This window comes from Aphelocoma coerulescens, chromosome 6, assembly GCF_041296385.1.
Source record: "Aphelocoma coerulescens isolate FSJ_1873_10779 chromosome 6, UR_Acoe_1.0, whole genome shotgun sequence".
Lineage (NCBI taxonomy): Eukaryota > Metazoa > Chordata > Aves > Passeriformes > Corvidae > Aphelocoma > Aphelocoma coerulescens.
The window spans coordinates 29,688,595-29,711,969 of NC_091020.1; the positions used below are offsets into that span (position 1 = coordinate 29,688,595).

Sequence of the window (23,375 nt, forward strand, 5' to 3'; positions counted from 1 at the left end):
AAAAAAGATTAAAAGCCTAGATTTTTTTTATTAACCAAATCACACAAAAAGAATATGCTTTTCTTCCAAGGCAGGATAAAAGTCCTTTTGAATGGAAGAGAAAACATGTGGTGCTTGTACAGTTGGCCATTATAAAGGCTGTAAGAATCTATCACAGGATACTTTAATAGGGAACACAAGGAAGTATTGTCATGATTACTTATCTGTGGAGTAGGTGCAAAACTGGTCAAAACCCCATAATCAGATGTTCATTATCAGTGAAATGAGGGATTTACTATGTGTGGACTGTAGTTATCTGCATTAGCTCCTTCAAAGCTTTGTCCTAGCTCCAGAGCCCATCAGTGGTTTTTAATGACCTAAGTCATGCAATTGGAGATTACATCTATTAAATTTGCATACTTCGAGTGTGTTTCAAGCAGGATCAGGCTTCAAAACAACCTTTAGAAATTGGAGGCAATATCTGTGCTGGTGAAAGAAAGTTTTTACCTGGTAGAAATGATCATCTTCACAGAAACAGCACTAAGAAAAAGCTGACTGTGCTACAATTCTTCAGAGCTGATCGATGGCTTAGAAAGGTTCCCAAGCTGAATAAAAGTCAACAGCAATCTAGTTACAAAAAAGGAGTTTATTTCTGGCTTGCATATGTAACTCTAAGGCATCTAATGCTTGAGCTTTACTAAGTATGGCCTTAACTGGACTTCATGGACAGTTTAGACACAACAGTTCAAAAAGTCTGTGAAACATTTGGAAATGTTCAGAGGAGAGAAGTGGGAAAGTGTGTCTGTTTATATTTGCATAGCATAAAAGATCATGGAGAGATGTGGTAACAGCCTTGAAGATGGGGAATGGAACCATGCATTTATCTGAATCTGTTGTAAAAAGGATGACAAGTGAAATGCCCATGTTGCAGCAAAGAACATTCAAGTGACACAATGAAAAAAAATTATAATGATACCAGTAGTGTAGTTCTGCAATAGATAAGCTCAGAAATTTCAGACACTTTGTCAATGTAAGCCTTTAGGAGTGAGGTGGGCAAATACAGGACAGAAATTAGAAGAACTGGATATGCTATTGCAGGGTGGTGGGGAGTCCCTCGGCAGTCTCTGTAGGTCTCTTTTAACCTTATGTTTAAAAAACCCCACTAGAAGTCAGAGTATTTTGTACATACCAGGGGCATTTTATTTGCTATAGAATCATAGAATGGATTGGGTTGGGAGGGATCTCTAAAGATCATCTAGTTCCAACTCCTGCTGCCATGGGCAGGGTGGTTTTCCACTAGACCAGGGTGCTCCAAGCACTGTTCAACTTGGAGCACTTCCAAGGATGAGGCATCCAGAATTTCTCTTAGACTAAGGCTATATGATATGATATTGCAGCACCAAAAATCTGTAGTAATAGCACCTACACTTCCTCATTAAAGACTATTTCAAAATCGACATTAATTTGATATTTATACTTTCATTGCAAAACTGTGTCCCAAATGGCAATAAAGGCAAGTAATTATCCGGATATTCGGTTGTGTTTTATGCATCAAAAAGGCTTTTAAGGAGCAGCTTTCTTCTTTACAAATCTCCCATGAATAAATGCAGCCTTTGAAGTTATTGATGTCATGTATCATGGTTAAACTTTACAAAATTTCAGATACTAGAAAATTAGGGTCAAAAATAGCCCCTTACCTTTTATGCCATTTAAGTTCATATCCATGATGTCCATCCAAGTGACTGAGTCACCCTGTGGTTTGATTTTTTTTCACTTTTGACTTTTGATTTCATTAATTAGGCTGGATTTTGTGTTCTGCACCTGACATCCCTTTCATTGTGTAATTCTCTTGGTTTCTCTGTAAGAGTGGCAGGCAAGGCAAGATAGCTTATTTGAGTTTAAAATTGAAAACCACCGATAGTTGAGAAATTGAGCACATTTTGTGTTGTTTTGCTTGGGTTTTTGTTTGTTTTGGTTTTTGTTTGTTTTTTTTTTTGTTATACATATTTTTGCAATTATTCTGATTTTCCTTTAACTGAACCAGTCTCACCAGTATTTTAAAGTACACATTATTTGCAACAGCACTGTTTAGCATATGTACAGAACTCTTATGAAAGGTAACTGCTGCATGTTTGTGAGTCATTCTTCTTTCCTATATCCTATGACAGATGATATCTATCCTACAGATGGAAAACACATTATATTTTCACTATTTTCAGAATGGCTTGTTGTTTTCTGACATTAAACTAACATAATTTAAACATACTTTCTTCCCTTATATAATCACCAATTTACATATAACCTTTGGCTTTCCTTTTATCTTGAATCATTGATAGAAAATTGCATCAAATCATACAATTTGAGAAAAAAATCTCTCAAATGCAAATTCTAATTAAAATTAATATTGTGATAATCTAGGACATTTGTGTTCCTGAAATATAGTGTTTGGATATCACCAGTATTTGAATATGCTATTAGTTTTTCCATGTTGTTTGTCCCTAAAAAGTGATTTGGGGTAAAAATTTTGAATCAAGCACAGTGGGATGCAAAAGCTAAATCCTAACTTCATTTAATTGCTTTAAATTTTTTTATTGATTGAAATGCATTCAAATAGCAAATGAATAAAACACCTACAATCGGCTTTTTATTTTGTTTTTTGTATATCTTCTTACAAGACTGATATTAACTGTCAATAATACTATGGTCTAGAAGCTATTACCAAACATTTTTTTTGACAAAGATATTTCTCTTCAGGCTGAAAAATCTCACTTTTAGTGGAAGGTAAGCAGCTTCATTTAGGTTAAACTTTTTTTTTTAATGGAAGAAGGAAGTAAATATATATTTCTAACATAAAGAAATAAGGTGGTTTAGCCAGATTGCAAGCAAAAGAGGATATGAAGAAATATAGTCTATCATCTCAGCAGTAAATAGGTTTTTCTAGTAGTTGATACAGTCAAAAATTCCCTGTCAACCCATATGAAATTCACATTCATAGCTAAGACTTACAAAGGAGAGTTTATATCTGTCTATTTTGCTAGCATCCTGCTCAGGTCAGACTGACATTATTTTGAAAAGTTTCTGCTATCTTTGAGAGATCTTCCTCTAATCCATATATTTTCCAGGTGCTATTTCTGCTACCAAGTTGAGCATTGTATTCACTTTTTCATTGCATCCCAATTCTTACACTCTGTAAGTGCCCATTTACTGCTCAATTCTACAGCATCCCAGTACACTGATTCATAGTTTATGGGTCTCCTTACTCCAAGAGAAGGGAAATATTGTCTTGTTTGTGGGGGGTTTTTAAGTTCCTTTCTTTTCCTGTTTGATTCTTTCCAACATGAGCTGCAGGATATATATGTCTAAAAATACTGGCTTTGTTTTTCTCCCCGTAATACAGGGAGGCCTCAGGCAAGCAGCTGTAATGCAGCACTTTCATATTATTCTGCTCAGTGTCCTCCAGGTGGGAAAGTAGTGTAAGTGTTTACAAAATGTTTCTCTGATCAGAGATTCAGCTTCTTGTAGGCTTAGTCCCCCACTGGGACTTGGCCCTCTGTTATCAGTTTTGGAAGCACTGAATTTCAAAAGCAGCATTCACTGGACTGCTCTGCACCAGTTGAAGTAAGTATTTGACACTGAAGTCTGTCAGACATGTTATTGGTGGTTCTAGGAAATCAATTGCCTTTTTTTCCATTTCATGTGAAAAACATTGACTTGTGCACACATTTGTTTCTGTATGAAAACTTCTGCCTGATTTACTCAGGGCAGTATTTTCCCCAGAGCTGATGTTAAGAGCTAGTTTTACCTTCTCATCAGTGCCCCCACATTACTGTTAAAAAAATAAGTTGCAATAAATATTTTCAGAATATAGGTAAACAGTCACTGAGCAAAGCATTAGTTATTGCCAGTGAGTTCTGCCTTGTGAGGTGAGCCTGTAACAGCCAAAGCAGAAAGCATGTGCCTTTCTCTAGGTCACTGTAATACCATGGCACAAATGGGTAACAAGCAAATGAGGAACATGCAGGCATAACTGCCTATATTTAATGCTTTTTCTACATGTTCTAGGAGGCAGACTAAAATTTTAAAGAGATAAAATTGCAAGAAGGGGAATCTTACGGCAGCTGTTACTGGATTTCCCATTGATTTAGTGGGGTTAAAACTTTTCCCTTTAAAATTATTTGAGCTGCACTACTCTAGATAGTGTTATGCCCCATCACTAAATTATAGATGAGACTTCTAGCACTTGAAAAGCGTTGAGCTACACAAGTGCCACGATACAGTTCAGTGTGCACGGTGACTTCATCTTGCAGCTGTTCTCTACCTGCCTCTGCTGTGCTTTGCATCAGGTGGGTGTGATTGCTTTGAAGAATTCAACACAGCTTGTAGTTCACACCATTCACAAATATTTAAGCAGGGAAAAAAACATAATCTAAAAATAAAATTTTTATTTTTGGAGGGCAAAAAGCAATTCTTTTAATCGTCTTTTTTGTATGATTGTCTTTGATTTTCACACCTCAAAGTGCCATAAAATCAGCTTTTGATCTTCATACCTTCTTAAAACAATCTAGCAATTAAGTGAACAAAGGGAAAAGGTAGGAAAGTAAAATTGTTTATGAAAGTTAGCGAATCAAATGATAAGTAGGGCTTTATTGTCTGATGAAATTAGAGTAATGTTGTAGCTCAACAAAAATTACACAGTGACACTTCCCTCCCCACCCCATGCTCACATTAAAGTTTGTCAAGTGGTGCTTATGTGCTTTTGATAATGATGAACAAAGTTCTGAAGTTCTGGAGAGTTTCATTCCCATTTTAGCTGTTGAGCATATTTAATACGCCTCATTAACGTACTTGTACAGTTTCTTCTTCAAGATAAATGTTTGTTTAATCCTAAGTGAAGGTGCCTTTGATGTTGAATGGCTGCTGTGTGTGATAGCAAGGGAGTAACTTGTGCAAATTCAAGTACAATCATGTCTTGCAGCAGGTCATTGTTCTGTGTGTGTGAGGCCAGCATACTTAGTGCAAGTCTCTGAAGAGATTGTGTAGCTTGAAACACTGGGATCCACTGGTTAGATAAGGAACAATACATCTTCCTGATGTCTTAGGGAGTTTATAATCATAATTCTATTCAAAATGGAAACTCATCCTTAATTGAGTGGGGCTCTGTTTGGTTTTTATCTTGTAATGGAACATAATGCTAAAACCCCAGGTTTTTTAAGAATGGCACATATTTCCATGATGTTGGTATGAAATGTCATTCTCACAGAAGAAATATTTCTCTAGAAATACTTCTGTATTTGTATCATCATGATGTAAGAACACTAATTCTGTGTTTAGCAGTTCCACTTACTATTTTGTTACACAAGTATTCAAAGGCACACTCTATGTGCCACTTATTGGGAAAGCTTCCAGAAGAAAAGATTAGCTATGACAAAGCTTTTTCACAAGGAACCTCTCTGAGTAAATGACAAACTTGTACAGCTGTATTCATTTTCTTACACTGTTAGTCTCCGCCAGAAATATGGGAAGAGGTCCTAATAAGCATATTTAATTAATCTTATATCTTTCTTTCCTTGTCCTCCTGATTTTGATTGTATAGCTGTTATCTTTGATTTCTCCTCTGTTCTCATTCCCTCTCCCATCAGATACATCTGTTGCCCCTTTCTGTTATTCGTCATTAGTTATCTTTTCTCTTTTGCTAGTACTTGAATATGCTCTTATGAAACATATCTCAGCTGTGTTGTGTTTTTGTTAAAATTGGCACATCTAAAAGGTTAGGTCTCTGCCTTTTGGCTTTTATACTTGAACTCAATTGTCAAAATGATTTCTCTAGATTGATGACTCTAGAGAAAGCACTGCCTTTGCCTGAGTGCGTTGCTGGTACACAATAATCATGAAAGATTAAACTGCTGCTTGACTGTCAAAATCACCATACAAAAGGTTTAAGAGGACAAAAGGGACAGTGCAACTTGGTATAATGAAGAAGAGAGGATGCAGCAGCATAATATTGTCTTCTGCCAGGAGAGCACTTGCCTTACTACCCATGATCACTGCAGGAAGGGAAATGGGAAACTGAGGACTCTTGACCTCCTTAAATTTGGAAATGAGCACTTAGGGCTCTCCTTACTGACAGGGATCAAAATAAGTGTTGAGTATGACCACAAGGAATGGTATTTCCATGTTTCATTTATGCTACACAGTTGGGCAAGCCATGGTTTTATTATCCACTCAAAGGGAGGGAATAAAAGGAAGTTCAAACAAATTCCAATAGAAATAGATTTACATCATGTGGGCGTGAAACTGTTATTTTATAACAGGTATGAATGGCTTAAAAGCACATACTATCAAAAAAGGCACCAGCCATAAAGTATCTGTCAGTGCATTGGTAGAGGATTATACCTTTAATTCTCCAGAAATAGCTCTTTTGCTGGAAGCTTTTGGAATAATAGAAATAACTATTCAGATCCCCAAATGCTTATTCACATCTGCCTTTTTTTTTTTTTTTCAATTTAAAAATATCTACAAGCTGCATTTTATTAATGTTTTTAATTTTAAAAAGTTGTCTCCTCATTAGAGGTACACATACAGTGGAATGTAAAGCAAAGCAGAAATTGAAGAAGAAAACTGTAATACATGGTTTAAATAAGAAAAAAATCCAAGTTGCAGCTTATTAAAATGAATTTCAGTAACAGCTAGCAAGATTGTTTCTTTCAAGTCAATGCATTTTCTGAAGGAGTACAGGTGAATGAGAAAATGCAGAAAACTCTCATCCCATCATTTCCTTTGATGTTAGGGGTGAATTTATAGTTTGTTCCCTCCATACTCTTCCCACTATTATTTGCTTCTGCAGCTTAAGCCACTTGAACGTTTAAATGTATCTGGCACTGCTGTGTCTCGGTGTCTGTCCTACACACAGGAAGTGTCTGTTTGCAAAAGAAAAGGTCAGCTGGGGCTGGCAGGAGGCTTACATTGCCCTCTGGAGTAGCAGGCCTTTGCACTGAGGCCTGAAACTTGATTTAACTTGGTTTAGATACCTAAAATTACAGCATAGGGATTCCCCTGTAATACAGAAAGTAACATAAACTGGGAGCAGTATGTGATGCAAGCTGCAAAACTGCTTACCCTTGTATCTCTGTATATGCATTTATGGCTATGCCTTAAGCTAAAAAACACCCAAACAATCCTCCACCCTCCAACACTTCACCCCTGAAAATGTCACTACAAGAGTGGACTGAAGGACTGAGAAAAATACCGATGTGGAAAAGTACTCATGACTTTCAGCTTGTGTCCCTGTAGGAGAAGCTCCTGAAGCTTGGTTCTTGGGGAGATTCCTTGGCTCTCTTAGTTGACATGGTAAATGAACTGCAATGTTCACTCTTTTACACCCTCACCGTTAAAACTTCCCCTGTTCCATAGATTCATTTGCTCTTCTTGGAAGAGATTATTAATATCCCAACCTAGGCTGTATCCTGAATTTAATATCGAGTTTGATTCCACTTCACTGCATATTGTATCCAATAAATGTTCAATAGCTTAGGAGAGACTCAGCTCCCCTTTCAAATTAGATTTGAAACTTACCATTTGCTACTTTAACTCTATTAATATTTTTTCATCTTTTGTGTGTTTTCTTATCCTTTTAAAATGAATTTTGGGAGTGCAAGTCTGAAACCCAGCTTTATGTCAGGGGACTAAGCTCTGTGGCAAATTCTGCCACTGCAGAATAATTTTATTCAACAGTAGAACTAAAAATATCTGAATAGTTTCCTTAGGTAAATAGTTTCATTTTACTGTATACTGTAACCATATACACTCTCCATATTTCATGTAATGGGTATGATTTATGTTGAATTTCATTGTAGATTGCACAAAGAAATGAGCATTGATCCTGATTTAAGTAGGGATTGTTTTTGTGTCTTTGAGAACTTGTCTCTGGCGATGCAGAGGTTCAGAATATTTCTACAATGCACCTTGGAAATCTATTTTTATTTTTTCACAGCATGGCTCTTTTAAAAAAGTGCAAATGAAAGTTAAAGCAGGCATTTGAATACCTAAAGCAATATTTTGTGCTGTTCTGAATTGCTTTTGGCAGGCTTTTGTTCTGATTTTAAAACTTTAGAATGAAATTATGCATATTTATCAGATTTTTTGAAACTTTCAGATGTTTTGAGGTTCTTAAGATTTTATGTTCAGTATTAATTGGTATTTTTCTTTTAGTACAGAGAAATAGACTTAATCAGCATCACATAATATTTTGGATTATGTCCTTTAAAAATTAACAGTTTTGGATACACAATTTCCAAACCTTCAAAAATTTACATCACCGATAACTGAACAATTGTTTGCCCTTAAAATGAGATGTATTAAAGGCAGCAAAGATATTTAGCCACAGTTCCCAGTGAATTTGTTTTGCACTCAGTGATCATGTCCCTTTATTTAGTTTTTTTATCAATTGCCTATAACTGTACCAAGTTTATGTGAAGATTTATGCATAGTACTTCTGTCCAAAAGTAATTACATTAAACTTAAGAAGTCCTGGTGATTTCAGGGAGAGTTGAACATGCCCTTTTATCTGGACTGATGTCCTCATCACCGTTCCCATCCATACCGCACATACTTTAGATGGCAACACTGTAAGAGCAACACACTGACATAATTGCAAATGATTGTGTTATTCATTGTTGGGCAGGATGAAACCTGCTACAGTCCTCTGCATGCCTTCATTGAAGGGGAATGAAATGTCATCATCTGAATTTCATAAAACAAACCTGAGTAAGAGGGGTGGGAGTAACAACAACTCTTCCCGATATAAAAGTAGCTCATAGATTTGGGGTTTTGGGGTGTGGTGGTGGTTTTCTTTTCCTTTCAGGTGGTTAGAAAGGCACAAATGCTTTGTGCCCTTGCTACAAAGTTAACAAAGCATTATATTGCCACTTGGCCATCTGTTGGAATAAAATGGTTGTTATTTTCAATGATGCTGCATTGATATTTTCCCCACCCCAACTTGTGATTTGATCTTCCAGCATTGTACAAAGGGGCATTTTTTCCACTTTACTTTAGGTGAAAACTTGCTGAATTTTGTGTGCTTGTGGCTAAATACCCACTTTACCTGTTTGCTCATGGAGGGTGACAGATCCATTGTTGAATCCTCATAGAGGCAGCTACCTTTTTTGCTCAGTTTTATGTCAAGCAAACCCACAGTTATTTTTTTCCATGAAACAGATTCTGTTCACTACCAGCCAATTCTCTGAGGTGCTCTCTCACCTTTCCTCTGTCCCTCTCCACCTGGCATATGCTAATATGGCTGTGCCTGTGCTGCTGATGTTCTTTTAGTGGCCACAGCAGATACTCAGGTAACCTTACTTGCACCAGAATGACTCTGCAATTTGTTTAATTTTTAATTGGTATTGTCGTAAACATGTATAATTGCCTTTCATTTATGAATAGCACATTTCATGTGTTTTGAGACAGAACAGCTTGCAGTACCTCTTGTTTTTGGAGACAGATACACAGCACAGAGATTTTAGACACACAATATGTCAGTTTATTCTTTAATATTGTTTCAGATCAGGAAAAAACAAGGATTAATATATCACTGAAATCTGTACATCTTGTGCTGGGTTTATTGCTTTTTTCTGTTTTCTATAGTTGTGGTGATCAAAAACATGCTTTAAACATGCAAAAAGTACAAGATTATGATGAAGATTTTACCAAAGATAATAAAAGTTCTGTAAGCAAAGCCAATGTTTCCTCCTACTACCCACAAAGATGAAATACTGCAAATGGTCTATGCAGGAATTAAATTCACTTTGTTTGCAGTTCTGAGCTCCTTTGTTTTTTGAGGATTATACAAAGTGAACATATGTGGAATACTGCTACCAGCTTGCATTCTTTGATAAATCCAGACAGGCAGAAGAACGCTGGTGGCAGAAAGTGTAGTATAAGGGTGTTTCTTATGGTTAAAACAAAATCTGTAAATTCTAGCCCTTTTGAGGAACAAATGTTAGCAAGATTAGAACACAAATTATTGGATGAATGTGTTAAATATCAGATGTTAATGCCAAATATACTTGGCAATAAATTAAAGGTTTCTGTTCTGTGATTTCCATGGATCTTCTGTAGTATACACATGTAGCAGAGAGAGAAGCAGAGAGATTTCCATTCATAATTAGGGTCAAAAAGTGGTCTTTTACCAGGAAACATCTGATTTGCATTGAAAGGCTTTTCTTATGGCAGCAGACTGTTGCAGCTGTCCTGTAGGCTCCTGCAGCACAGCGGTGACAGGGGTCAGGCTCTGTCAGCTTGGACCTTTGCTGCTGTGCAGACGTGAGCTGGTGTCATTACCCAGCCTGTCAGTGCCACTCTCCAACTTCAGGGGGCTTCCTGTCACTCGGAGTGACCAGCTCTGGAATATCACTGCTGAGCTGAGAGAGGAAGTGTGAGCACATCAAGGAATATTGGCTGCTCTGTGTCTTCAGAGAACCTTCTCACAAATTTTTAGCTAGGAAAATAGGGTGATCTTTCTCTGTTCTCTGTCGGTCCAAAATTTGTAATCTATTGATGAATGTCACAATTACTGGGAAAAAAAAAAAAGGAGAAATAGCAAAGATAATGAATTTCAACAAATTTCAGGAAAATAAGTGGCTGTTTAGAGGACTGAGTCCCATCCTATTTCTCCCATTGAGGGAGGGACCAGAACACAAAAACATGTGTTGTGTTTGGCAGTGACCAACAAACCACTGTGTGCAGAGATGCAATATCCCATCCCTGATACATCAGGACTCACAAAGAGAACCTGAGAGAATCTGATATCCTAATGAGTGAAGGAAAATGAACTGTCAGGGGAAAAAACCCACAAATCAAAACTTCATTAAATCTGCTTTAATGTAATTTATGTGTTATGTATTTTATTCTGTCCAAGTAGCAGGATCTTAATCATGTGGCTATTGTGACTTTTGATAGAATGGATGTTCCTGAAAATGGAAAACCAGGCCTTCTTTCCCCATTTTTAAAGTGTCTTACAACATGCATGGCAATGACTGAACTGTTTATAGGTTTTTCACTTCCAGTGAGTAAGTAATGGGACAGAATCTTTCGGTTTTTTAACAGAGGTACTTTCCATTTGTATGAACAAAAATTCTTAATCTGTTTTTAATGGAAATGCATGCTAATAATTTCATATTTTCACAATAGAGACATCATAATCTGATTTCCTCTGGGGTTTCAGATGCTCTGGGTTGGTCATAGCCTGCCTCTCCTTGTTGGTCTGGGTAGTCCTTTGCTGAAAGGCATTGTCAGCATCAAAGCCATTGCAGAGAGTTTATCCTGCTGCTGTGATTTCCTTGCATACATCAAGGTTTTAGGACATCCTCTTGCTTATTCATCTGGGACATCCCTTATTTCTCTAAAAGATCAGAAGGAATCTGGAATTAAATCAAACTGCTGAGTAAACTGGCATAATACATTTTGGAAACTTTTAAGTGGCTATGTAACTTCCTCAGGATTTATTATAAAAATATTGTATAGAACTTGTCATTAATTTCACCTGTGATTTAACAGATTTGTATTTTCTATGAAAATTCAACTGAATTTTGCTTCCATAAAACATTTAACAATGGTTCTATAGATTCATTTTCCTTTCTAGCCAAAACACATAACCTACACAAGAAAATATTTGAACAAGATATCTAAAATTATATACAAACCTTGTAAATAATAGGTAATTTTGTAATATGAAGTATGCAAACATAAAATTGTGCTGCCTTCAACTCAGTTTTACCTTCAGGAATAAGTACTTGTGAGAAAACCTCCAATTTTAACTTAGCTAACTTTCCATGTCACTAGCAAAGTACCACAGGGAAAAAATCACAGTATTCAAATTCATATTAGCAAATATTATTTGCTAAAAAGAATAGTTACAACCTTCAGCCCAAAGTAGAGCTGAACATCAACATGTGAGCGTATTCCTACAGTTGTTATCTGACATCTGAGGCTTAGTGTTGCTGACATCTGGAATACTTCTCAATGTGTTTCTCTCTGTCTCTCTGTTATTGATCATGCATCCATTTGCCATGCAGTCAGATTTTCCTAAATGTTTGGAGCCTCAGTTTTATTCTCTCTTCCTCTCTCATTGCAGCTATTTTACATTTATTAGAATTTTCCTCAACAAACAGTGGAAAAGAGTCAAAAGTTCAGGAGCAGACCAAAGACAACAACTACAAAATGGAACTGTTGCACATGGAAAATGTGTCTGTCGTGGTTAATATGGATTTAAGGGAGTTTAAGTCTGTGCTACTTCTCTCGGACCAGATCTTTAAGATAAAAGTTGAGCAATATTGGCACAGGTTGACAGAGATGCTTCATATCTGCCTATACAAGTGGGGTAGAGGATAAACAAGCATATTTCAGTCCAGTGGGGGTAGAAAAAGGAAGTGTTACTATTCAATGAACAGTTCCTTTCTTTCTGTGTTGTTGGAATATTGACCTCTTTCACTGAGGAATCCTTTCATCGACTTCTGTGGATTTAGATTATCTTGGGTTTCCTTTGAGGTTGATACGAGAGACACCCATCTGCCACTGATTATTTTTATTAAAGGGATTGTACAGCAGTTTAGAAAATGTTAGCCCTTTGGTACATCAGTGAAAATTTACATTGTATTCACCTGCTCCTTTAAATTTGTAGCAGCATTCACCACCATATCCTAATTATCTGTATCTTAGTATCCACAGTGAGTATAGAAAAGAGTGCTTATAACACTTGGAGTAATACAGATTTCTATTTATAGTTTGGTTTGTTCCTGTTAGGAAGTGTTCTCTGTTCTAATGGCGAGTATAATTTACTTCGTATCTTGCAAGCATGCAAAGTAGCCTCGTTTAATAAAAATTTGCAAGGTTTTAGTTTGTTTCGCTATGATTAGTTTTAAATTTCTCTGAAAGTTTGGGGTAGATTTTGCTTACTCTGCTACTTAGGGTTTTTTTGCCATCCCATTGCTGAAATCTCATGGGCCAGATAATCTACAGAAGCCCAGCAGCATAGCTACTGTGATAATAAACACATAGATTCCCTAGTCAGATTTTAAGTTGGTGTGACACACTCTGCTCTTGAATAAATGTGTTTATTTAAAATGTGTAATTTGTACCGAAGTCTTTTATAACTGGATCATTGACTAATCATAAGACAAGGCCCTGAACTAGCAATAGAAAGGTCAAGAGAACATGGTCAATAATGATGTGATCATATTGGGACTTGGGGCAGCAGGCTTTCTCTGTTGCCACAGTTTATCAGGGTTTTTTCTGCGATGGGCAGAATTGCAGCTGACACAGGCTGTGTGTTAGATCTCTGTCAGGAAGCCTTAGCAGAGAAATGCACTCTGATAATGTGAAACACAGCACATAGGGAGTCAAACCCAATGAGTTCAGCTTGACCATTGTTGAGTTGGAAGTGTGGGCTGCAGCAACCTCAAGAACAGATCTGAATTGCAAAGAGTCTGATTGTTAAATGATTACAATCGTTTACTGCCGTAGGCCATAAAAATTAAAAAGATCTAAGTGTTTCTTTCAGACAGAGATGGCAGAGACTAATTTTACATGAATGCATACCCTAACAAGATTAGCTGGCTTATTCAGGCATATGAATTGCACTTCTGTTCCTTGTGTTAAACAAGCTTGTATCATCAGAGCCACTTGGAGCTTATCAAGGTCTCAATCAGGCCTCTACTTTCACTCCATGTTTTCCTTTTGTTTCACTATTCTAACCTTGGATCTCTGAGGTTTTGCCTGTTTTCTTGCTGACCTTTGCTCTTAGTCCTCAGCTTGAATTCTTCATTTCCTATGCTTATTTTTCTTTATTTTTAACACATTATTCTCCTAACAACTGCATGTGTAATGCAGAATGATGTCATAGTTTAGAAACACTGTGCCAATGAAGGAATGGAAATGATCCATTTTTAACAGCATTTTCTGTGTGGCAGCACATACTACAGTCCTACAAGCTCAGTGGGTAGCCACTGTATCTGCAGCAATTATGCAAGCAACCAAGAATTCTTTTCCTGTCATAGAATTAAAGATTGATTTTATACATTGGCTGATCTGTTGATGGTGAAACATTAAAAATGACTAGATTACTGCAAATATATATTGTAAAAATTCAATCCTTCTGGAATTTCTCTAGCTTCTGAGATCAAACATAGTGTGCTTCTTTATGTTTTTTGAAGCAGTCTGACTGAAAAAAAAACCCACATTAAAAGCAGTAGCACCTTTGTAACTTTAGGTGGATTAAAAGCTCTGTAATATATTTTGGATCAATTTTTTTTAAGGGGCCAAAAAGGTGTTGTTTGGAACAAATTTGATTTTCCTTTTTCCTTAATTTTAAGTTTTTCAGTTTGTAACACACCTTTGAATTCAGGATGACTATATATTATGCATCATCTCACAATCATCTCACAGGCATTGGAAAGTTCATGTTTTTTAATGTGTTTTGAAAACATCCATTCATTTAATGAATCAATTGAAAAAACCCCTATACCAATAAATATATGGGTAACTAGTATTTTTAACACTCTTTCCTTGGCACTTTGTGTTCTTACCAATTTGCACATACTTTTAGCAGTAGCAATAGCAGTCATGAATGTGGATTTTAGTTTCCAGAAACTAAAAAACGCTTCTCAGTAACAGCTGCTTTACACAGGGCATGTAAACCACTTCTGTAAATCTGTGTATATGGACATATATGTGCCCACATGTGCTTTTCTCTACTGTTAAAAAATTTTCTGGGTGCTAGATGATTTCTCATTTCCTTTCCACATTCTTCTAGAAAAATTACAAATAATTTGCTTATATTATTTGAAATTTCATGGACTTTAGATACAAAGGAAAGAATAATAAAGCTTGCCCCAATTTTTATATAAAAGTTCATAGGAGAGAAGGTTTCTATGTTACATGTTGATAACAGTTACTAATAATATTTTTAATGAATAATATAATATAATATAATATTATTTTCTCCTTAGGTTCATTTGCTTGCATTTAATTGCATCCTTTGAATACAAGTTGAAATCTTGAATACCTTGGAAATTTCCTGTTCTTTTGCCCTGTTTTTATTATTATTGTTGACACAGTTCCTCCTTTGTCACTTGGCCAGACTTCAAAAAATTGAAATCTAGGTCTTGTGCCTTAAAAGAAACTTAAAGGAAGAAGCAAGCTGGCAGGGTAGTGAAGGAAAACATATGGGGAAAAACAAGTAAGGTAAAAAAATATACATGGGTATTGGAATCAGCATTAAAAATAGTAATAAAAAAGGAGCAGAACAACACTGAGTCATGAAATCGTTTAGGTTGGAAAAGAGCTCTTGGCACTTCCAAGTCCACCACTGAACCAAGTCAATGTAGATCCACGTCAGGAAAATCACTTGATTTTGAGATGAGGTGCTGTCTCCATAGCAGGTAACAGGTGAGGTTAAGTTCACACCTTTGTGGATTGCTTTATGTTTGGTTTTTTTTTAATCTGTGAAATCGGCAAAGCATCACTGAGGTTTTTATGTATGAGAACCAGCATATCCAAGCAGTAAAACTTGTCTCTGATGAAGAGACAGCTGGTAAGACAGACTAGGAGTAGTTCCAAATCCCTATTAGCCATAGCAGCACTTCAGACTCAGGCTCACAAAGCCACATGCCAGGTCTGCTGATGTTTGCTTTGAACTCAGGTATTCCAATTTTAGTCCAGGTAAGAATCCTTTAGTACTCTTGCCTTCAGAAAGGGAGTCATTTTCTGCACAGGTGAATGGGGTTTCAGATATGGTTTCAAGGACAAAGTGATTGCAAAAATCTGTTCCCATCTTGACTGGAATGAAGGTGCTGTTTGTCTTTCTGCTATGGTAGGAGGATTGGGAATTGTGGAATGGGAGACAGTGCAAGCCAAATGCTTGAGCATACGAAGGAAAATAAGTGTAAGGGCAGGTTTAAATCCTACTTCATTCAAGTTTCTCTATATTACACTGATTGAGATCCTATATACTGTTTGTCTTGTGTAAAAATGTATGGGCATATAAGGGACTGAAGATAGAACCTCCAAGGGCCTGGAAGGCAGCCTGGATGGGGCAATAATAAGACACATCTTATTAGTTTTGGTATAGCTGACATGGGTCTACAGATTTGAGGCTGATTTATTTTCTTTTCATGAAGTTGCACTCTACTGTAAACACATCTTGCAGAATAATGTACGTCTCTGAATCTTTTTTTCAGGCTTTAGCAAATGCCTTATTACAGCTTTTCAAAGAAATTAAACATTTTGTTCCCTTATGTCACCCATTGTGACACATTTAGATAGCTATCTGAAAGCCAGATTTTCAACAAGCAAATATGCTAAAAGGCTACAGAAATATGTAGACATTTTATGAAAGAAGTATCATGAAGAGGGTTTGTTAAGGGGAGTGGTATCCAACTGTGTGGAAATAATTTCTATTTAGTAGGACAATGGCATTTGCTAATTAACTGCTGTAAATTCCCTTTATGTTTGGCTGTCTATTTATTTGCTTGGTAACATAAAGGCAACCACATTCAAAGTTCTGAATAGCCAGCTGGCTGCTTTTCAAATGTACAGCCTTTGAAATTGATTTGAAGCTCCTTTGTGTGGTAAAACAAATATAAATTGTTGACGTACTGATGACACTGCACAAACTGCATTTTTGTGAAAGAGCAGAAACAATTATTTTTCCTTCCCCAAAATGAATCACCAGGATGTAAACCTAAGCAGGATCTTTTCTGGCTGGAGTAGAAACCTTACATTAGGCAGTGTTTTTTCCAGGGGTGACATTTGTGATTCACATTTTTTGTGAGCTGATTCATCTTTCTCATACACTCAGTTATATCAACAATTTAGTAATGGGTTTCTAATTTTTATCATTAATGTAGAACACAGTTGTCTTGAAGTGTATTGCTTGTATTGAGAGATGCTTGAGTGGTTGAAGAACTGTCTCAGTTTTGGAAGCTGGAAGCTGGAGTGTGTGTACTCTCAGGGGACTCAGATGAGGAAGTGCAATGATGTGATTGAGCACTGTCCTCTCTGGTCATCTAAGACCACATTTTCTTACTGTTACACGTAGAAAAGAGTCTGTCACCATGAGTCAGTCAGTAGTTCATTAAACATTTTATTATTCTTCTGTCCTGAGGTTATGTTGCTAGATATGACCTACTGTTTTTCTGGTCCTGACACTCCAAGTTGTTAGTAACTTAGAAAATCCTTTGTGCAGAATGTTTTTATAGCCTTTTCTGTGTTTTTTTCCTCCTCAAATTCTGTGCAAGGTGTTTTTGGTATGCTAAGTTAGATGAGTTAATCCAAGTCTTCAAACCACAGAGTTGCTGCCTTCTGATGTTTATTAAGGAGAGCTACCAAAATATTTACCTAAATACCAGCCAGCTATTCCAGCTCACCTGACTTCACCTGACAGTGCTGACCTATAGTATAGTGAAAATTTTGGCCATTAACTTCAAAGCTAACTGAGGCATGTCTGTATTACTCAGATGAGCTGTACCCTTGGCTATTTCAAACCATTCTGTAGTGGTTGCATAGGTGGTGTACACATCTTCATTTCTAATCTATGTTTTATGACATCTTGACACTCTGAGGACACTTCCAGCTCTACATCCTCACACAGAGTCTGTTTCCTTTTTTTTAAAGGACAGGGCAGCGAGAGACTAATTTGATGTTGACCTTATCCTTAGAGTGACAAAATGTATTTCTTCTTACCCTGCTCAGATTTGGCATTGAGATAATGCAGACAATGATGTTTTACTGAAACTAAAGCCTGTAAAGCTTCTGAACATGCAGCAATATTTTATATGAAATGTGAGGCATCATTTTTAAGGTACCTCCAGCTGACATGTATTACAACAACCATACTGCATAATGCAAATGGTGATAGAGCAAATTCCCTCAAAGGTACAGTATATTAGGCAGTCAAACACAGATCTTGGCTCTCTCACAATCATTGGACTCTCAGGGATATCACTGCTGAACTTGCTTCAGCACTAATGCTTTGTGGCATTTGAAGGACAGGGATAATCTTTCTCAGTTACTCTTGTCCGCACACAGCCTTTATTAGAACTTAAGCATGCAAATAAAGATATGGATATGCTTTGCTGAACTGGGAACACAGAAGAGGAGGAGAAGCTGTTTTAGCTCTTTCTGTGTTCTCCTTTGGCTGATTGAAATGAGTTAAGAGAGCCTTGCAATCCTGTACAGTTTCCTGGCTGTCACTCAGGTGGGTAAAGGAGAAAGGATTTATTAAGACTAAACCTCTCTCTGATTGCCTGCAATCAGGAGGAGACAGTGGAAAAGGGACCTTCTGAGAGATCTAAACCTGCAGTGCTCTATGACTTCTTTTGTCTCACCTCATGTAATTATGCACATTCCTGTCACCTACTTCCTAGGGGAAGATATATAGAGCTGAGGAGGCTGGAAGTATTATTTATGTTAACTATCACTCATAAAAACAATGGCTAACTTGACCTCGCTGGACTAGGCCTGACTGTCTCTTATCATAAAAATATAAACATGTAATTGAGAAACAGTTTTTCATTCCAAGTATAGTTAAGGTCAACTCGGAAAGGAAGAAAGGCTGGAAGAGAGAAAGTAGAAATTTGTTTAGCATAAGCCTCCTGCTATTTATTTACATACCATATGCTTCCTAATGCACATTTGCACCGGGTGATTTTATTTGGATAGACAACTGAAACATCAAAAAAACAACAGTTTCTGCACAGTGAGAGGCTTCTATTACAGCAGCTTGCTATCTACTGCAGAGTTCACTTCTCAGCTGAGCAGTTTTGAATGCAATACGAAGAGAGAATGCTGGCGCTTAGTTTCATTGTCACAATATTGAAAATCACCACAATTCATAACTCTGCTCATTTCCCTTCCTTTAAAACAGTTCCACAGCTTCCAATACCACATTTTAGCTTAGTGTCCTGAAAAATACATTTATGCAAATACTCTGTCTGCTGACTGTCAGTAATTGTTTCTGGACCCATCTGCCTACTGCAACTGCATTACTTATGTACAATGTCCAAAAGTTCACCCTTCCTACCAAGAGGTAGTAACTTATTCTCGGTAGTATTCTCTACCAAGAATAGAGGCAGGAAGCTCAGATATTTGAGAGAAAAGCCAGCAGAGCTGAACATATAGCTGTTCTGTCCCCTAAGCAGCCCCTAGTCAGGGGACATGTCACCCAAACCTGGCTGCAGCACATGCTGTTTGTCCAGCTGACGTGGCAGGGAACACAGGAGGAAGGAGAAGGGATTATCCAGGGAGTTATTAGAGATACAGAGTGAAGCTGAGGGTTATGTGAGGGGCCTTAGAGGGTGAGTGTGTAGAGATTTTAGAAGACCTGTGGATTTGGGGAAGGCTTATGAGTGATGAGGCTGTAGGGTTAGGGAAGAATTCAGAAAAAAATCTACTGGCTTGTTTTTCCTTTCTCCTGCTTTCACTTCTCTTTCTCTGTAACCTGCAAGCAAGAGATGTTTCTGTACCTGTGCCTAAGAATGGTGGGACTTTATGATACAGGAATAAAGGGATTTGAACCCCAAACCTTTGTCTTGCAGCCAAAAGCATTCTGTAGGTATATTTTACTGTACCTATAGAAATGGATAGTTACATAGTTTCTAAATATGCTTTCTATTTCCTTGAAAACATCTGAAAGCTATGTTCACTTGAGCATAAAAATGTGTTTATTAAGAAGGAAGTACTTAAAAAGAACTATAGGTTAGTTGTTTTGGGTTTTTTCGTGTGAGAAAGGACAAGCTAGAGGGATGCACTGAAGTGACAGGGAAAGAAGCAAAGCCTTGTACAGTTACATAATTAAACCATTTTGCTCAGTTCTAAGTGGATCTGTGATTAATTTCATTTTCCTGAAGTGGGGCTCAGGTCGTCAAAAGATGTCAAAGCAGAGCTTTGATACCCATTAAACCTCTGTAAAGAAATACTGCTTTGCAAATGTTTGCCACTCCAGTTTTCAATGCTGCTTGTCAGCTGAAAATTAGCAACATGCACAAAAGCAATTGCTAACTTAGCATCTCTGGGCCTTCCTAAATTCACATTCAGGTGAAGAACCTGATTATTTTTTTCTTTTCCATATACATTAATATGTTTTTCCTTGCATCATGTAGGAAGACTCTGACTGGTACAAAAGAGAACTCTCTGTACTGTTATCTAAGTGCCTTAAGTACAATTTCATAAATGAGGAATGTTTGTTCTGAGTGGCTAAGTGAATAAAACTTGGAACTGCTGTGCTGGAAATTGAGTTTGTAATGCGAGCATTGCCAGGAGTGAACAATGTGCATTCCAAACTTTCTGCTTTGTAGGGCAAGAGAAATGAGATCTCTTCAATGTGAAGAGCTTGATGTGGACAGAGCAATCAATACCAGTCAGTGGCAATGCTGAGAGGAGAACTCCTGTCCTCCCACCGGAGGACTCCCGTCTTCCAAGCCACAGGGAGGACAGTAATATCTGCTGTTACTGTTTCCAGAGATGATGTTGTGTCTCTGATGAAAAACTATTTAGCAGCAGCTTGGAGCATTTTCAGGCTTCAATTCAACAAAATATTGACAAATATATTTTAGGCTCATCATTCTGCAACAAAGCACAACAAAGCAGTCGTTGTGTCCCACTGGAATGTGTGTTGAGAAGAGCAGCCACTCTACCACCTTAGGGAGAAACAAATTCTATCTGATTAAAATAAACACCCTGTGCAATAACAATGATAATTATGGATACATTAATTAGCTGGTTACATAAGTTGAATTCTATAAATTTCATTAATGTGCACACTTGCATTATGACTCAAAAGATCAGGATGTTTCATAAATATTTCTTATTCAGACACATTCAAAATATTACTCTTTCCATCATGATAAAGAGGTTTACAGTAATTTGAGTCAAATTACCTATTATATAACAATGCCTGGTTTCACTTTGCAGGAAGTTAAAATGATTTTGAGAAATTTACATTTGTGGGGTAAAATCAGCATTCCCAGAAATGGTTTATATATTGTGCCAATGGTGGTGATAAAATTAAGGGATTTTAAAATATTTCTTTGGGAATATTAACATATTTTTTTCTTTTAGCAAGAACTAGAAATGCTGATTTATTCCACTTTCCCATGCTGTGCGTTCCTTCTGTGTGCAGCTCCGTTTTTTCAAAAGACCAGTCTCAGGTGGCTCAGGACACCTGCACACCTGAGACTGGGATTGTAGCTGCACACAGGAAACAGGCTTTCTGGTGTGGTTTCCTCCAAAGATAATTCAGCACACCAAAACTTTTCTGTAGCCAAAGACAGAAGGAGGGGACTACAGGGGATGAGCCTCAAAACCAGGCTACTGTGCTTGACCAAAATGCAAATGGAACTTTATGGGTCCCCTTCTTTCTGCTTTGCTAACTCCCCTCTGCTCAGCTCCTATAGAAATTTGTGCAACACTTCCATCCAAAGTATTTATTGACAATTACACCTACAATGAGAAGTCTTTGGTTTGATATCTGTGCCTCTTTTGATCTAGAAATTATTTATGAGATAAACTTCATTTCTGTGTTGTGGTTTTCACCACGGCTGTAAAATTTAATTAAATGGTAATAAGAAAGATCAATACATGCCAAGTTCTTTGTAGCAAAAACGTTGTTTCTTTTGTATTCTACAGTGTCGTTTTTCATATTAAAAATCATTTTACTGTGAAAAAAAATTGTTATAGATAGGTGCCAACAAATTTCTTTTTAATCTTTCCTTTTAGATAAAAGCACAAAAAGAGATCTTTATTTAAAATCTGTTTTATGGGAGGTTGGAGCATATGCCTAATAAAATTCTTCCTGGATTGCTGTCCTATATGCTTAGCTTCAGATAGCAAAGAATGTGTCCTGAAGTTATAAACCCTCTGAAACAGGGAAATAAAAGGGTATCTAACAGACTATTAAGTACAGGGGTAGTATCAAGCATAGCTTTAATGCCATAGAGATCTCACCTTTTAGGAAGTTTCAATGCACAGTGATATGAATTTTAAGTGTGGTAGTCAAGTGCTTGTAGCACATATATGGTCAGACTTAAACAAAAGAAAAATCTTGTTGGTTTTTTTTTTACCCCTACTTGGAGTGAAATACAACCCCAAAATTCAAGAAATAGACCTTGAAAATTAGCATTACATCTTTATTCAATGTAAAAGCTAAAAATTGAAGTGAAGAAATTCTCAGAAAGCTAAGTATTTAAATTAAGATGTTGAATTTTTGAGAAATCTCAGCAGAAAAACCTTATTTTTTGCCATAAAAGAGAGCTAAATTCATTTAGGATCCATAATGCTCTCTGAAGACCTCTTGAGTGGAAGAAGCACTCAGAAACGAAAACCAAAACCACACAATGCTAACTGCAGCTTTCCAGTGAACCTCAGGTCACCTGTCATCTCTGTCAAACTCCATTTTCCACTGCACTGAAGTGAATAAAACAAGTGGTCACCATAAAAATGCCTTTAATATGGCAGTTTCAAGTGTCATTAACCTCTGTTCCATCTGCTTAAGGAGAATGTGGCTATCTAATTGCCAAGAAAGTTGTTACACACCAAGCAGCCAAGCATGTAGATTTATCATATAGAATCTGAAAAAAACCAGCTCTCTTGATGTTTTACTGCTGTTTGTTGAATTTGTAGGAATTCCCCCAAAAAGTGATTTGTAAATTCCTCATTTGGGGCTTAATTCATATAGAGAAGGTGAATAAGCCATGGAAAATCAGAGGGTTTAACAGTGGCATATAGTTAATTGTTTATTGTTGACTCAGGGGTTAACTTTTCTTCAGGAACTTTTAAACCATAAAAATCTGAAAGCTCTTTAAGCAGTAGGTAGGTATCATATTTTCTTTACAGATGAAGACAGAGGTGTGGCAGTGATAAATCATAGATGAAAAAACATACACAGTAAATTGTGTAAAGATCCAAGTGTTATCTCCTTGTCTTCTTGTCTCTGTACACACATTTTTACCTCCTATCCTCCTCCACTCTTTTACTGTTCTACTCTTCAGTTCTTTCCAATTTAAACTTCCCCTGTTTGTTCAACTTGTTGGATCCTGAACACTTTTGAAAAGGCTGTGTTAGGAATTTTTTAAGTTTAGCATTAAGAACTTAAAGAAAAGGAAAGATCTTGGAAAAGATTCAGGACCGACTTTGTCAGCTGCCTCTAATGTACACTGGATTTATTTATCTCTCTGTTACTTTATTACTAATTCTCTCCCAACTCAATTTGCTAAGGAATAAGGATGGTTTAGTGAAAAATGGGAAAAGGAAGGAAAACCCCATGAAATTCTATGGATGTGCAGGGAACTTGAGATGAAGCATTCCTAATAAATATCTCTTTAGACATTGCTTTTGCTGAAGACATTAAA

General features: G+C 36.8%; 1 protein-coding gene across 8 annotated transcripts in view; it reads left to right on the forward strand.

Moving 5' to 3' along the window:
• The window catches only part of ATRNL1 (attractin like 1), a 440,837-nt gene that overhangs the window by 246,806 nt on the left and 170,656 nt on the right, over nucleotides 1-23,375 (forward strand). Inside the window, exon 27 of one of the 8 annotated variants that reach the window (XM_069020102.1) lies at nucleotides 20,325-20,370. The exons of the other annotated variants lie outside the window; for them this stretch is intronic. Within the exon in view, the coding sequence (XP_068876203.1) occupies nucleotides 20,325-20,354 (30 nt within the window). The 3' untranslated portion in view covers nucleotides 20,355-20,370. Of the gene's footprint in view, nucleotides 1-20,324; nucleotides 20,371-23,375 lie in introns of those variants that run through there. 8 annotated transcript variants of the gene reach the window in all.